This window comes from Corythoichthys intestinalis, chromosome 1 (genome assembly GCF_030265065.1).
Source record: "Corythoichthys intestinalis isolate RoL2023-P3 chromosome 1, ASM3026506v1, whole genome shotgun sequence".
NCBI lineage: Eukaryota > Metazoa > Chordata > Actinopteri > Syngnathiformes > Syngnathidae > Corythoichthys > Corythoichthys intestinalis.
In genome coordinates this window covers 72,029,572-72,045,574 of record NC_080395.1, presented here as the reverse complement: position 1 = coordinate 72,045,574, position 16,003 = coordinate 72,029,572, and the positions used below count along the sequence as shown (strand labels likewise).

General features: G+C 40.1%; 1 protein-coding gene across 3 annotated transcripts in view; it reads left to right on the top strand.

Annotated features, from left to right (window-relative positions):
- Positions 1–16,003, top strand: part of LOC130917256 (SH3 and multiple ankyrin repeat domains protein 2-like) — a 525,263-nt gene that overhangs the window by 140,885 nt on the left and 368,375 nt on the right. For all 3 annotated transcript variants that reach the window (XM_057838487.1, XM_057838477.1, XM_057838497.1), the window contains exons 7-8: positions 9,026–9,193; positions 14,621–14,737. In XM_057838487.1, coding sequence (XP_057694470.1) covers positions 9,026–9,193; positions 14,621–14,737 — 285 coding nt within the window. The remainder of the gene's footprint in view (positions 1–9,025; positions 9,194–14,620; positions 14,738–16,003) is intronic.

Here is a 16,003-nt window from a genome sequence, read left to right as displayed (position 1 = left end):
CATATTTTTCTGTAACTTATTTTTGGAATGGAAAGATAAGACACAAGATGGATATATACATTCAACATACTGTACATAAGTACTGTATTTGTTGATTATAACAATAAATCCACAAGATGGCATTAAAATTAACATTCTTTCTGTTGAAGGCATTTTGTTTTTCTCTGCAAAAGCAAACACACAACAGAGCCTTAGAACAGTAACAAAACCATTATTACTTATAATGTGTGCAAAGTGTGTGTAGTGTACACATAAATGTGGCCCTCTTCCCTACTCATCCTCTAGCCAGTCGCTGAGGCAAACCAACTACAAATTTTCTGAGAGTTGTTCCATCTATATTGCTTTTTTATTTGAATTCGCCACCCAGAGGGCCAACCTGATTTTCTTCCATGTTTAATTTTAACCGTTACCCACGGTGCTCACTGCACTTCTGAGTGGTGCGAAGGCCCTGGCCGTTTAATTGTTATCTTTTTTGAGAATGTCAGTCAGCTGATCGCCGCGTCCGCCAGCTGGCTGCCTCCCCTCCCAACGTGACTTACTCTGATTGACGCCGGACGGGCAGACGACGTCGCCGGCGCTGATGGGACACCCGAGGAAGGGTGCCAGCTTCAAAAACTAGCCGCTGTCTGTCATGTATCTATTATGCAGCGCTTTGTTTACATTTGCAGCAATAACGCCACTTGCTTTACGGCAGCTAAGCCGATACAAGGTAGTTTGAGCTCACATCCCCGCTTGTGTGTTGTATTGTGCCTGAGTCTTGTTAACCAAATAAAGGCAGCGTTAACAAAGTCATCTGACTGCTCGTCATTTTACAGTCAACACTCTGAGAGTTCGCAACTTCGCATTTGACAGCATACGTGCCGCGTACCTCTTCGCCAGCTGTTTGCTCGCCATTCATTCACCTGTGCATTTGATCGCTATTTTGTTACACTCCCACTTTTTCGGTGAGGCATTTTGTGTTCATTCATCATTGGATCGTTTTTGTTCACCACTGTAAATAAGAGCAACGCAGCAGTAGAGGTAAAATGCCGTTTTCGTTCAACCCGTTTTGCTTAGTGTAGAAGCCAGGGTAGTGGCTGTCTTGTTATTTCCTTTTTACGATCAGGGTTTACTTAGCGGGTGGGGTTTAAGTGTAGTTTCATTTTGTTTGTTGTTTTGGCCTGGGCTTACGCTGAAGCCAGCTTCTTCCGCATTTTGTATATTTTGTTCATTGCGAGTTCGACTTGTGTGAATAAATTTGTGTCCGCTTGCAACTTGTGTGCGTGGCTCGTTTTATGTTACGCCCTTAGCAAGCGGTCCGTGGGACGTAACAGTGGGTTTATGGGATGCGTGAGCGGGCATTCCGCGTTTGCGTTAAATGCGTCAAATGTTTTAACGTGATTAATTCAAAAAATTAATTACCGCCCATTAACGCGCTAAATTTGACAGCAATTTACATTACGTCAGAAACTCGTTCGGTACGCCTCCATTCGGAACCGAGGACCACATACCGAAACGGTTCAATACAAATACATGTACCGTTACACCCTTATTAACTAGTTTTTCAAAACATTAAGAGGGGTTTAAATTTCAAATCATTATAACTCATACTAACATTTGTCTTTTAAGAAACTACAAGTCATTCTGTCGTTGGTTTCCTTTAAATGCAGGGGCGCTGGAAGTCACTCACAGCAGGATGCGCTGAGATCTTATTTTGTTTTTCCTATCAAAAATTCAATTTTTTTTGTATAGCCCTATATCACAACAAGGTTGCCTCAAAGAGCTTTGCAGAGGCAATATGATACACAGTCAGAAACAGCAGATTACATAAATAAAAATGAAATAAATAAAGGCCAAGTCCTGGGCATCCCCCATCCTTAGACCCTCCATGTCGGCAAGGAAAAACTCCAAAAACTCTTTGGGAGAAAATGAGAAACCTTGGGGAGTACCACAGTCAGGAGAGATCCACTCCCAGGACGGATAGACAGGATGCACCAGGACTGCTAATGCAAATTAGCAGACGGAGTTACAGTTTGTAAAGATGCAATAGTGTAAGGGAACAAGAAGAGGTCCATCTAGCCGGATGAGACGGGGGGGGGGGGGCAACGAGGACTTCCATCCAGCCAGGGGTCCGGATAGTCAGGAGGCTGCAGCTCAAAAATAGCCGCTCCCCAGAGGGGAGGGGGGGAAAGGGGACACCGGGTGACTAGGGATGAAGAGACTAGTCAACTAGATATTAAAATTATAAAATAGAAATAAAGTAAGACAAGTGGTATAAAACACGTTTTGGTCCAAATTTGTCGTTCTCGCGCTTTTTCTCCATACAGGGCGTACACAATGGCAGTACACACGCATGCTGTATAGTTTACGTACTACTAGGCTACTACAAAAGCAGCGTTCTATTTCACCTACAATGTGTGTTGTAAATCCCCGCAGCTAGACGGCACAATGACACACAAACACATTTGAAAACTAAAAGGTCCTATAAGCCTCGGTTTAACACCCACTTTTCACAACACTCAAATAAATTGCACTCAAATATCCAACAACACTGCACGGTGGAAGCTCAACAGCATCAACAAATAATATAATGGCTATAATGCAAGTGTATCTTACCTATTTAAAGTTCTGCTCGGTCTAAATCTGTTGCTAACTTTTCCTAGCAGGTCCCTATTATAAACTATTTTAGAACTTGTGCAACACAACATGGCTACTGTTCGCCGTTGCCGATGCCAACAACAACATGAAAAAACTTCCCACTCTACCGCACCTTTACTTCTCTCGTCTGACACATAGTGCGTTCAGGAACAGCTTGCAAAACACAACTGCCACTCTCGAACCCGATTTGTCAAATTTATTATTATTATTATATTATTATTATTCTGATATGTATTTATAATTTATTTGTTTTGCTTTATGTAATTGCTCTTTGTGATTGTATCAGCAGTATTTATTAAGGATTTAGTGTAGGTTTTTGGGCTGGGAAAGTAATTAATGGCTTTAGTAGTATAATTTATTTTTATACGAAAATCCCGCTCGACATACGACCATTTCGACTTGCAAACCAGGTCTTGGAACAAATTAAATTCGTATGTAGCAACAACAACAAGCAAAAATGGACTTGTGCACCCCCTGCACCCTACTTTGTGAGCGGCTAAAGGGACATGTCCTAAGGCTAAAGCAGAATATGCTTATTGTGGTGAGCCTGTTCAGTCGTAGATTAATCCCTTTAGCTAGTGTCACTCCTTTTTGATCTACTGGCCTCAGTGATATGATGTGACAGGTAATGTAGTCACCTGTATTTCAATTTATCTTGAAAGGTGGGTTGTAATTTGGGCTGGTTTTTATTCAAATGGTTGGGCTTTTTGTTGTGATTGGGCTGAAGATTGTCTTTCCCATCCGTCAACCCTAGTTGGCATATCGAGGTCATGTTATGCAAAACACATTCTTCTCAAGCCTTCCTAATCTTTGATCATGCTGTCAAATTACAGACGGCAATGTCTTCCGTGCATATCAGTTTTATAACACAATAGATTTCACCGAGAGCATGGAAATATTGATCGAAACATCGGCTGTCTGCACACCCGTCATGGCATAATTTATGCACTGTCACATCACTGTGACATTGAAGACCCAGAATAGTAAACAGAGATCCTGGTCGAACTTTGTCCTGAAACGAAACAACAAAGTAGTTTAGAAGTTAATTTTATTAATAAACACAGAACAATGCCATTGTCCATGTCCAGGCGAAACTTTCAAGCCTGGATTTATGGAGGATAGCTGGGGAAAATGGCGGCCGCTGTGTCTGACCACACTCAAAGTTGAGGACGTTGAGGACATCTACCTGTTCATTACGCTCATCATGAAAGTGCTGGAGGCCCAAAGGAAATCAGTGGAATTGACCACTACGGCCGTGAGCACTATCACTGGACTGCACGCCAGCCTCAACAAGGCCTGTGATGACATATCACAGGTGAAGAACGACCGAGCTACATCCAACATTGCCACAACCGAAATGGTAATGAAAATTAACACGGAGCTGTGCAACCTGGAGATGAGTGTTCGTCGGAACACAGCAAGGAATGAGGACCGCGACGAGGAATGAATCAGCTAAAGGAGGTGGCGGACGCAGGCTGCCATCTGCTATCCTCTATCTACTGGATCGAATTAACAAAATGAACTAACTCACACTGAACTACGAACTAATCTACCGGATCGAATGAACAAAACTAACAAATCGCCGTGATCGACAATGATTATTGGGAAGATGAACATTTACACAATCAAAGGGAGGGGAAAAAAAACCTTGTAATCACCACACTATCTGAAATGTCAAAATTGTTTTTCGATAATTTGCGTCCTATGGTATACTGGGGACGGGATCTAATAAGCTTTTCGATAATTTGCGTGCTATGGTATACTGGGGACGGGATCTAATAAGCTTCGGCTTCTCCCGTCAACCCTTTTCTTTTCGGGTCTAATTCAGTGTAAACACAAATGAATACTGTGCGTTTGGTTTGTTGCCTGTCCACCCTGAAAAGGAAATAAATAAATAAATAACAATCCCTTGGGATTATTACCATTTTATTTATAAAGGACTCCAGCTCTGTTCTTAATTAAAGCAATAATGAAAGAAGAAAGTGCATATGTAACGGGTACACACAGGTCCGTAGTGTGCGGTGCATGGAAACCTCCCTCCCAATTCCTTCATGTGGGTGCGCTGGCAGCGAAGCTGCTAGCCTGGCCTTTTGGCCACTCGCTTGCCGTGATGGACGGGACGCGTTGTGCACGCGGCTGCGACTCCTGGCCTGGACGAGGGGGATCTAATCGCGTTGCGCGGCCCCATGCAACAGCAGTTACATTGGTGCCTTGAACAGCCTCAGCAGTGAAGGTTACACGCAGGTCCGTAGTGTGCTGTGCGTGGAAACCTCCCTCCCGATGCCTTCATGTGGGTGCGCTGGCAGCTAAGCCGCTTGCCCGGGCTTTTGGCTTGGTGGTCAGAGCACTCGCTTGCCGTGCTGTAATACTGTCTGTCGATGCGTTTACATAAAAGTGTGCATATGAAGTACAGTAAATGAGGAAGTGTCAAGCGTTTCAAGGCTGCATATTTTATTTGACAATCCACTGTAATCCTTCTACTTATACAACAATACCTTAAGTACTTTATGTACATCATAAGATAATACACTTACTCATGGCATTATGCACATTTTCAAATGTAGACCAATGCATTTTGCCAAAATATGTAATTGGAATGAAACAAAAAAACAACATAGCATGCTTTTAGTTACTGTAATCTCATAGCAGCAATTTTGACAGGAAAATGAGACGTAGAGACAGACACACACACAGTGAGAAAGACACAAACATGCACACACACATATACTTTCATACTTTAAGTAGATCATGAGTTAATACACCTAGTCATGGCCAGTTTTGTTAATCTTACTTTAAAAAAGTAATTAATTACAGTTACAAATTACTTTCCCCAAAAAGTAATTGAGTTAGTAACTCAGTTACCTGAATGTAAGAGTAATTAGTTACTTGGCAAAGTAACTTGTGTTGTTACTTTTCATGTTTTTCATTCAAAAAAAAAAAACACAACAAACACCATGGGAAGTTCAAAGGGTTTTTAGCACAAATGGCCCTAGCTCAATTCTTTACCCTAAACTTGATTAGACACAGGGGTACTGCTGATATAGCGATAACTAGATGTTAGCCTTTGCTATGTTTGGAAGTCATTTAATGCTGTGATAGTGAATCAACCGATAAAATTGCTCCCGTTATCGCATTAGTTCCCTTCTGTCTACTTTCAACATGTGAAAGTTATAAAACTGTTTCATTATTTAAAGATAGATTCAAGTCAAAATTTTGCCGATTTATGAGTATTTTAGATAAAAAGTTACTTAGGTTCGCTAGGAAGGTTCTCTACAACAAAGCCTTCCTGAGAAGTCAACTGCTTTAAGATGGCTTCTGTTTACTAACGCTGGAGAGTCTATCATTTCGCATCTAGTTCCCTAAACATGTGATATCTATCGTAGCATAATGTGGGCATAGTTTGTAGGCTATCGGCTACAGTCACGTTTTATTGGAGCCACCCGGAGCATCACGTTTGCAACGGCATCACAACTCCATTTCCTCCTCCCCACTTCCACTCTGCTTTCTCCGTGAGTCCGCGTCTCTCACTTTTCTTCCGTCATTCATCTAACGTTGTAACGCATAGTAACGCACGCCTTTACATCCTCAGTAATGGTAATAGCGTTGCAAAGATGAGAAAAGTAATTAATTAGATTACTCACTACTGAAAAAAATAATGCCATTAGTAACGCCGTTATACTCTTAACGCCGTTATTAACAACACTGGCCATGGCGTTATGCAATTTGTGTCCAAAGTTGGCCGGACAAAAGTAGCACAATCGCCAATAGCTATGGCTTATGGTGTTCTTGTTAAGACGGCGCACCCTCGTGGGAGGAAGCGGAAATGCAGAACAAACAACGGCGGCTTAGATCAACCAAAACGCTGCGGTTTTGAGATTAGTCGGTTTCAGTTCAAAATAGATTAGTCGAACAGCCCAAATTAGGATTTATCATCAGTCATATACACTGCTAGCCAAAGTATTGGCACCCAGCAATTCTGTCAGTTGATGCTCAATTTCTCCCAAAATATAATTGCAACTACAAATGCTTTGATAGTGATAGCTTCATTTATTTTGCTTGCAATGAAAAAACACAAAAGAGAATGAAAAAAAAAGATAAATCATTGTCATTTTACACAAAACTCCAAAAATGGGACATACAAAAGTATTGGCACCATCAGCTTTATACTTGGTAGCACAACCTTTAGACAAAATAACTGCGAACAACCGCTTCCGGTACACGATCAAGCAGTCCAGTGCCAGAGGTAGCAAAGCAACCCCAAAACATTAGGGAACCTCCGCTATGTTTGACTGTGGGGACAGGGTTCTTTTCTTTGAATGCCTTGTTTTTTTCCTGTATACTCTATGTTGATGCCTTTTCCCCAAAAACCTGTACTTTTGTCTCATCTGACCAGAGAACATTCTTCCAAAACGTTTTTGGCTTTCTCAGGTAAGTTTTTGCAAACTCCAGCCTGGCTTTTTTATGTCTCTGGTTCAAAAGTGAGGTCTTCCTGGTTGGTATCCTACCATAGAGTCCCTTTTCATTCAGATGCCGACGGATAGTTCGGGTTGACACTGTTGTACCCTCGGACTGCAGGAATGCTTGAACTTGTTTTGAATGTTAGCCAAAGTTCTTTATCTACCATCTGCACAATCTTTTGTTGAAATCTTTCATCAATTTTTCCTTTCCATCCACATTTAGGGAGGTTAGCCACAGTGCCATGGGCTTTACACTTATTGATGACACTGCACACGGTAGACACAGGAACATTCAGGTCTTTGGAGATGGACTTGTAGCCTCGAGATTGACCATGCTTCCTCACAATTTTGCTTGTCAAGTCCTCAGACAGTTCTTTGATCTTTTTTCTTTTCTCCATGCTCAATGTGGTACACACAAGGACAGACAGAGGTTGAGTCAACTTTAATGTATTTTAACGGGCTGCAAGTGTGATTTAGTTACCGTAATTTCCCGAATATAGTGCGCACTTTTTTCGCCAAAATGAACTTGTAAAATCATGGGTGCGCATTATACACGGGAACATGGATGGAGACAGAAATACATATATATATTTTATATATATGTATATCTAAAGACAGATTTTTTTTTTATTGACACGACCATGTTGCGTTACAGAAAACGTATGCGACGATCAGTTGCCGACCATTACGGTTCATGATGTCACCATTTTGTTTCGGTAATACCACACTGATTGGTCGAATGATTTCGTCTGTGTTAAATTCTGCTTTTTTTTCACTATTCATAAAGCACAGAATTTAGTTTCTTGAACTCATTTGAGTCAACGTTTATTGCAACTCGGCAAATCGGACCATAACAAACGTAACACAACACAGACTTCCTGTGTACGTCAACTATATCTGTCCCTTGGGAAACTCAAACCCAAATAACAATAGTTCCTCTTGTTACACACAGCGATGCGCTTTTCGTTTTCTGACTTCAGTGCCCACTTTTATTTCACCGTATCAATCCATGGAAGAAATATTTATTCATCATGATGAAACGAGCAAGTTATACAGCAGCCTTTAAAAGAAAAGTCAAATCTGTTTTGTTTTCTTCTGGATTCTGGTAAGTTGGAGAAGTTGTCAAATCATATTATTAACGTACATATTGTAAGTTTATGGTAATGTTTTAAACTACCAATGTGCTATGCTTGTGCTGTGTTTCACCAGTCAGTAAAATGACATTTCTGTATCTGTACATGAGCTCTGTTTTCTTGTATTCTTCTATTTATTGGTGCTAAAATTAGGGTGCGCGTTATAAACGGGTACAATAATTTCCCCTAGATTTTACAAGTAAATTTGGGGTGCGCGTTATACACGGATGCACCTTATATTCGGGAAATTACGGTATTTTACTACCTGTTATGTGCCACAGGTATGTAACAGGTGCTGTTAATTACACAAATTAGAGAAACATCACATGACTTTTCAAAGGGTGCCAATACTTCCGTCCGGCCCATTTTTGTAGTTTTTTTGTAAAATGAAAATTATCCATTTTTCCATTCTCTTTGGTGTTTTTTCACTTTAAGCAAAATAAATGAAGATATTACTACCAAAGCATTTGTTATTTCAATCATTTTCTGGGAGAAATTGAGCATTATCTGACAGAATTGCACTGGTGCCAATACTTTTGGCCAACAGTGTATGTTTTGTTATGATGTTATTTAGTGGTGTTGAAAGAGGATTTGACATTTTGACATCCCCAGTAAGCTACACATTTGCTTATTCAATTTTGACACTTAAAAACACCACTAACTTTGTCAAGTAGTTTTTCAGAGTTGAAGCTTAGTTAGAAACTGTGATGGTTGTTACAGCTTGTCCAATAATTTTGCAATTTTTCTTTCTTTGTATCCTTTTTGTTTTGGATTGCCCCCATATACCTACTTTTCCAGACACTGTTGGAGCTAGGGGCATCTCCGGACTACAAGGACAGCCGTGGTCTGACTCCCCTGTATCACAGCGTCATAGTAGGAGGAGACCCGGGATGCGGGGAGCTCCTTTTGAACCACCACGCCTCCGTGTGCTGCCAGGATGAGAATGGCTGGCAAGAAATTCACCAGGTACACACAAGCACACCACAAGCTGTGCTCATTTTCACAGAAGGAATTTAGACTGTTAAGTTATTTGGACTAGCTTGCTTTGGGAGAGCAGAATGAAAGCACATAGGCACACAGTGTGACAGCTGCTCCCCACTAAAGAAGATAAAAGGCATGTTGGGCACATGGCCCTGCAGCTATGACAACACTGTGAGCATCTCCACTCGGTGTGTGTTCCAACACAGTGTTGGTGTTGCCTGGGGGAGAGCGAAAGAATGAGAGAGAGAGAGAGAGAGAGAGAGAGACTGTGTGCGTGCATATGTGTTTTGGACCATCAGTTTTATCAAATTGCTTATATCTCACTCTCTGCTCTCATCCAAATTATTTTCTTTCCCCAATCTGTCACTCTTCAGACAGAGTAATCATTAGGGCTGCAGCTATCGATTATTTAAGGAATGGATTGATCTATTGATTAATTAGTTCAATTAGTGGATTAACCGAATAACAAACATTTAAAGTGTTGCAGAATGATGATAGGAGATGTAAAACAAAGAAACAAGCCTTTATGGTTGCAATAAAAAGAAAATTTTGACCTGCACACCCATTGTCACAGATTACACTTTCCAAAGAGCATGAAATTGGAATACAAACAAAATAACTGAGTGTTTCTTTTCACTCTACAGAATTGCACTTTAATTTCACAAGAGCAATAAATGCATTTAAAAATTAATTTACAGTCATGTGCAAAAAACTAGGACACCACATTAAATATTCACTCCGATATCAATGTAAAATGATCACATATCTGTCATGTCTGATCTTGTTTTCCTTTACCCCTGGAAAAGAAAGTGATTTAATTGCAAGTAAGCAACAAAAGTTAACATCGTTTTACTCATTAAACCAGATTTATCAACAATAATGCACATTCTAACTGAGGAAAAAGTTTATAGGAACATTTATAATAATACGTGGAAAATGAGCATTTTTTTTTTTTTCTTTTCTTTCCTGTTTTTGAACATTTTTTAGGGTTAACGTCTTTAGTGGAGCAAACTGAAACTCCGCTCACCATCTCAGCGGTGCTCTCCGGCGTTTCATGATCCACATCTAAAATCCTTGACCCTCGCTTAGTAGTTGTTGTCGCTTTTGAAAGCTTAGGTTAGAAAAAATTATGGAAATCCATCTTGCCTTGTCTGACCTCAGGTGTTTTTTTGGGCTGAGCAAAGCAAATGACCATCTCCAAGGTGGTAGTCACATGATCTGTTTTAAAAATAATTCTGACCCATTATAAAAATATGTTTTGTTCATTTCGTTAATTTTTGTTGTTTGTTTTATTGCTTTACAACTTTTTTAGACAACATTTTATGGGCAAAATTCATATATTGGAAAGTCAATTATTTGCAATGACATTTTAGGCCACCGGGGGGCAATATTTTTCATTCAAATGCTCTTCGTACATGACTACAGTATTCTTCATTCTACTTACAATATGAGCCAACAACAAAATATTAACGCACAGGCACTAAGGAACCTAAGGCTACGTTCATACTACAGTACAGGTTTTAATGCACAAATCCGATTTTTTCGTGTTTTTCCGACTCGAGTGAGGCATTAACCTTACGGTCTGAACATGACAAGTCACATAGAACTGGACCTTTTCAAATCCGATCTGGGTCACTTTCGTAAGTGCTTCAAATCCGATCTGGGCCACATTTTTCCAGACTGTCGCGGCGGTCTGTACTGTCCAGTCTCTCAAATCGGAATTCATGCAGCAACTACGTCATCAAAAAGTGAGAGAGACGCTACGGTAGCGGTGCAGCTGTGTGTCATTAACGCCTAGCTTGCCTTGAACACGGCTTTTTAGGAAGGGTCGGACTCGACAACAGTCATAAAAAAATATAAAAATGAGTTGAGGATAAGCCTGAGAATGATCGGTTTTCTGTCTGCTCCATATAAGCAATATTTCAACATTACTTACACGGCCGAGAGTCGGGGTAAACTGCCTGTATCTGTGTGTGACATGCACGGACAGTGCGTGCATGCTATCGATCCATATACTTTGAACATAAGCCTAAACTGGGATTATTTATGTCTGTTATTTGTGTCCTCTTTTTAAAAAGCAAATTATGATATCCCTGGAATGACGGATGACAGCCAGCATGTGTGGTCATTTGATTTGATGCTTCTGCGCATGCGGGTCGTCTTGCTCAGCGCGTGTCGGACTGCGAATTAGTGCGCATGCGTAATACTTGAATGGTCTCAATGGACAAAGGCAGTCTGAACGGGCACACCAAAAAAACAGATATGACAAAAAATCGGATTTGTGCATTAAGACCTGTAGTATGAACCTAGCCTAACTTTAATCAGATTACTGGAAAAATGAGTGCGTTAGATTGCTTGTTACTGAAAGAAAGCAATCAGATTACAGTAACGCATTACTTTACTGACAACACTGGTTGCAACTAGCAAAGCTTTATTTCTGAGTCAGATTAATAAAAAAAAAAAAAATAGTAAGAGTAAATAGTAAATAGTAAGTAAGTTATATTCTTTATTCTTGTTTTTTTACATTATGCACAACTCTGATTTGATGTTTATCGTGCAATAATCTAATTGTAACATGTATTTTTTACGTGTTATGATGCTTTTTTTGTTTGTTTGTTTGTTTTTTTTTAATTTGTCCTGTTCAGCTGTTTCACATGGAGAATGTAGGTATAAGTGTCCGGTTGGTCTGAACAGTTGTAATGTTTCACATTGAGAGTATGACATGCTCCCATTGTGATCATTCAACATACCTCATTTAATATGACAAAGCAGCGAACAGAAAGGGGTTATAGAGGAACACAAAAAAAAAAGAAAAACAAGAAAAGAAAGAGAAAAGCAACAACAAGAAACACATTTAACGTGCTATCGTCAGCTAGATGTATTTCCAGTTGACACCATGTGGGGGGGGGGTCTGTTGACAAGGGAAAGAAGGGGGGGGCTATAAGCTAAGTAACTGGGAGGGGTATAGTGTACACAAATCAGCACTGTGATCTATAACCCAGTAATCGTGTGAATCCCCTGCGAGTGTAAGCCCGTTGGCAACCGAACCTACGCTGCCCCACCACCAAACCCAGCATAAGGACCCCCCACCCGAGTGAGCCCAATCACAACCAGCCGCACGCGAGCCCAACCAAACACGCGAAAGCCAAGCAGACAAGCGGCAACGCCTGGCGGGCGCCAACCCAGGGCCACGGCCCCCACCCAGCCATCCTGGGGAGGGAAGGGCGGGGGGGGGCAGCGCAGCCCATCCCTCCTCCCGAAGCCCAGCAAAGGAGCCATCGTCACCCCCCCGGGATCCAGGGTGGTTCCACCCGCGCTCCCATCAACCGGCCCTCAGGGATGGGAAGAGGGGACGCACCACCAACCCCATGCCCACCCCCGTCTACCCACCCAGCCCACGAGCCGCCGCCGCAGCCCCCCAACCTGCACAGCATGCCACGGGACCCCCAGCGGCCCACCAAGCCCAGGGCAGGTCAGGGTCCCCCGCCGGCGTCCCGCGACAGAGCGCAGAGAGGATACCCAGGCAGAGAAGGGAGGGAAAGGCAGAGGCAGGAGAACGCCGATGCATTTTATGGTCCATTTTTATGCATTATAAAAGATTTATGTGTGAGTTTCAGGGGACTTGGAACGGATTAGGGCATTTACCGTATTTTTCGGACTATAAGTCACAGTTTTTTTCATAGTTTGGCTGGTGCGACTTATACTCTGGAGCGACTTATGTGTGAAGTTATTAACATATAATTATATTATTCCACGTTATTTTGGTGTTTTGGAGTTACACTGATGGTTTGGTAAACTTGTTAGCTATAATTATCTGAATAACTCTTTAAAGCCATGTTACGTTAACATACCGGCCACATTCGCATTTCGTTGTCCATGTATCATGAAACTTTATCATTACTGTACACTTATTCAGCATGTTGTTCTTTATTGTATTTTTATTAGGGCTGTCAAAATTATCGCGTTAACGGGTGCTAATTATTTTTTTTAATTAATCACGTTAAAATATTTGACGCAATTCACGCACATGCCCCGCTCAAACAACAAACTAACTTTTGTCGCTCTCTGCTGGCGCTTAGGTGCGACTGATTTTATGGGTTTCAGCACGCGCATTGTGTAATTATTGATATCATCAGTGGCGAGCTACTAGTTTATTTTTGACTGAAAATTTTACAAATTTTATTAAAACGAAACAAGGGGTTTTAATATACAATTTCTATAACTTGTATTAACATTTATCTTTTAAGAACTACAAGTCTTTCTATCCATCTATTGCTTTAACAGAATGTTAATGCCATCTTTTTGATTTATTGTTATAATAAACAAATACAGTACTTATGTACAGTATGTTGAATGTATATATCCGTCTTGTGTCTTATCTTTCCATTCCAACAATTTACAGAAAAATATGGCATACAGTATTTTATAGGTGGTTTGAATTGCGATTAATTACAATTAATTCATTTCTAAGCTGTGATCAACTTGATTAAAAATTTAATCGTTTGACAGCCCTAATTTGTATTTTAAATTGCCTTTCAAGATGACATACCTGTTCTATGTGTTGCACTTTATCAAGTAAATTTCCCCCAAAAATGCGATTTATACTCCGGTGTGACTATATGTTTTTTTTTTTCTCTCTTCATTGCGCGTTTTTGGGTGCAACTTATAGTCCGAAAAATATGGTACATGGAAAATGTGTCCCAATTTACAGAATTTTCAACTTAAGAAACTACTTCCATAACCAAATAATTTCATAAGAAAAGGTACAACTGTATATATACAGTATGTATATTTAGAGAACATTTAAATATGTACTGGAAAAACTGGAAATTTGGTCGTGAGTGTCCTTAAAAAATGAATGAATCTGGCCATGAAAAAGGTGTACGAACAGCGACCAAGTAGTTGTGCATGGGAGGAAACTAAGTTGTTGTTGTTTTTAAAAGATTTCTCGTCATTTTGCCCATTGTTTTGATGCATGCATAAAAACGTAGAGTACACAATTATAAAATGCTCATATTTCAACCAAGTATTTGCTATAATTTTTAGGTGCAAAAACCTACAGTTTGCATTTGAATGCATCCTCCCCTTGTTGTAATACATGCATTAATATGTCCAAACAGTTTTGCTAATGCAACAAACCAAAATGACTGTGTCTGCTATGTAATTACCATTTAGCAAGTGGTAAAATTTATCATTCCTAGAGCCCGTGAAGGCAGCATTAATCCCTTGTTTGCTCTCATGCATTTCCCAATTTTACAGCAGGTGGGTTCAAATTGAGGGCATTTCCTTCCATTCGGAGTCTTAATTTGCAGCGTACTGACATCTAGTGTTAAATAGTTCTACTGCAACATAAATTTTCTGCTAGTGTAGGAATTGATATGCATTGTGCTCCTTGCTCCCTTCTGATTTCAGGCTTGTCGCTACGGACATGTGCAGCACTTGGAACACCTTCTCTTCTATGGAGCAGACATGAGTGCTCAGAACGCATCGGGAAATTCGGCTTTACATATATGTGCGCTATACAACGAGGTGAGTTGTAAGCACGAAGTTCCTTAAAACGTTTAAATGCCAGGTGTCAGACTTTGCGGTCATTTCAAGATCTAATAACCTTCTTTCAAGAGCTATATTATTGATACACTATCCTTGACACCTCCTGCCGTTTGTGTTCATTTCAGCTTTTTTTTTTTTTTTTTTTTTTTTTTTTAATTTATTGCTCTTTCACAAAAGTTGCAGCTGAACCAATGTACTTTACAGAACACACGCATACAAACAGAAAGCAATAATTGAATCATCAACTCACCAACAAAATCATGTTGTCAGATCTGACATTAAATTGATAAAGATTAAGGGGTCATTTTTACTTATAGGGTGCCATTTGTGTCCCCATTACAAATTAAATATTTGTTATAATATATCAGGGCATCCACTGGATTTAAAAAAGTATTATATAATAGTCTTAAATCCAATAATTTGATTTTAAGGCCTTAAAATTTCTAAAATTGTCCTAGAATTTCATTAAAGGTCTTGAAGGAATTTGACCCTCTAGCCAGATCGCCAGAATCGCACCAGCCGAACCGCCGGACCGGCGCTGGCGCAGCTCCAACGGGCCAGGCTGGCGGGACCCTGGCAATCCGGCCAGACGGGCAAACTCCGCGCGTTCACTTGTATAAAAATACGGTGGATCCGGTCAATTTTCAAACTAATATGCAATCGTAACCCACTTTTTGAGTCCATCAGATCTCTTGAGTGGTAGATCGGGGCACAGTTGACTTGTCTTTGTTGATTTACAGTTGTCTTCTCTGCTATAATAATAACCAACACGGTCCCGTGTTCGATACAAAACCTCCTACCACAACAAAACAAGTAGGAACTCATATTCACATCGGAATTAAAGTTATACAACATAAAATATACAATATAAATGAATACTAAATCACATTTGTAAAATACAAACACATAATAAAATAAATAATAGCACATTTAAATAAAATAAATTGAAATGAGCTAAAACACCTGTAATTGAATAATAAGAATAATACAGATCCTGCTTACATAATTAAATTTATTAATTTCTGTGTGGCGCTTTAACTAGAGAAAATCCACCAATAAAGCTTTTGAAAACCGTTCATACGAAAAAAAAATGATTCATTGAGGCATTTCATTTGTAAAATACATGTTAAAATCTTTGTCATTGGGATTGCTTTTCTCTTTAGCACAGGACTTCTTTTTTCTTCTTCGGGGTCTGAAAGGCAAATTGTTGTTGGATTATTATCTTTAAATACCCGCTACTTTTTG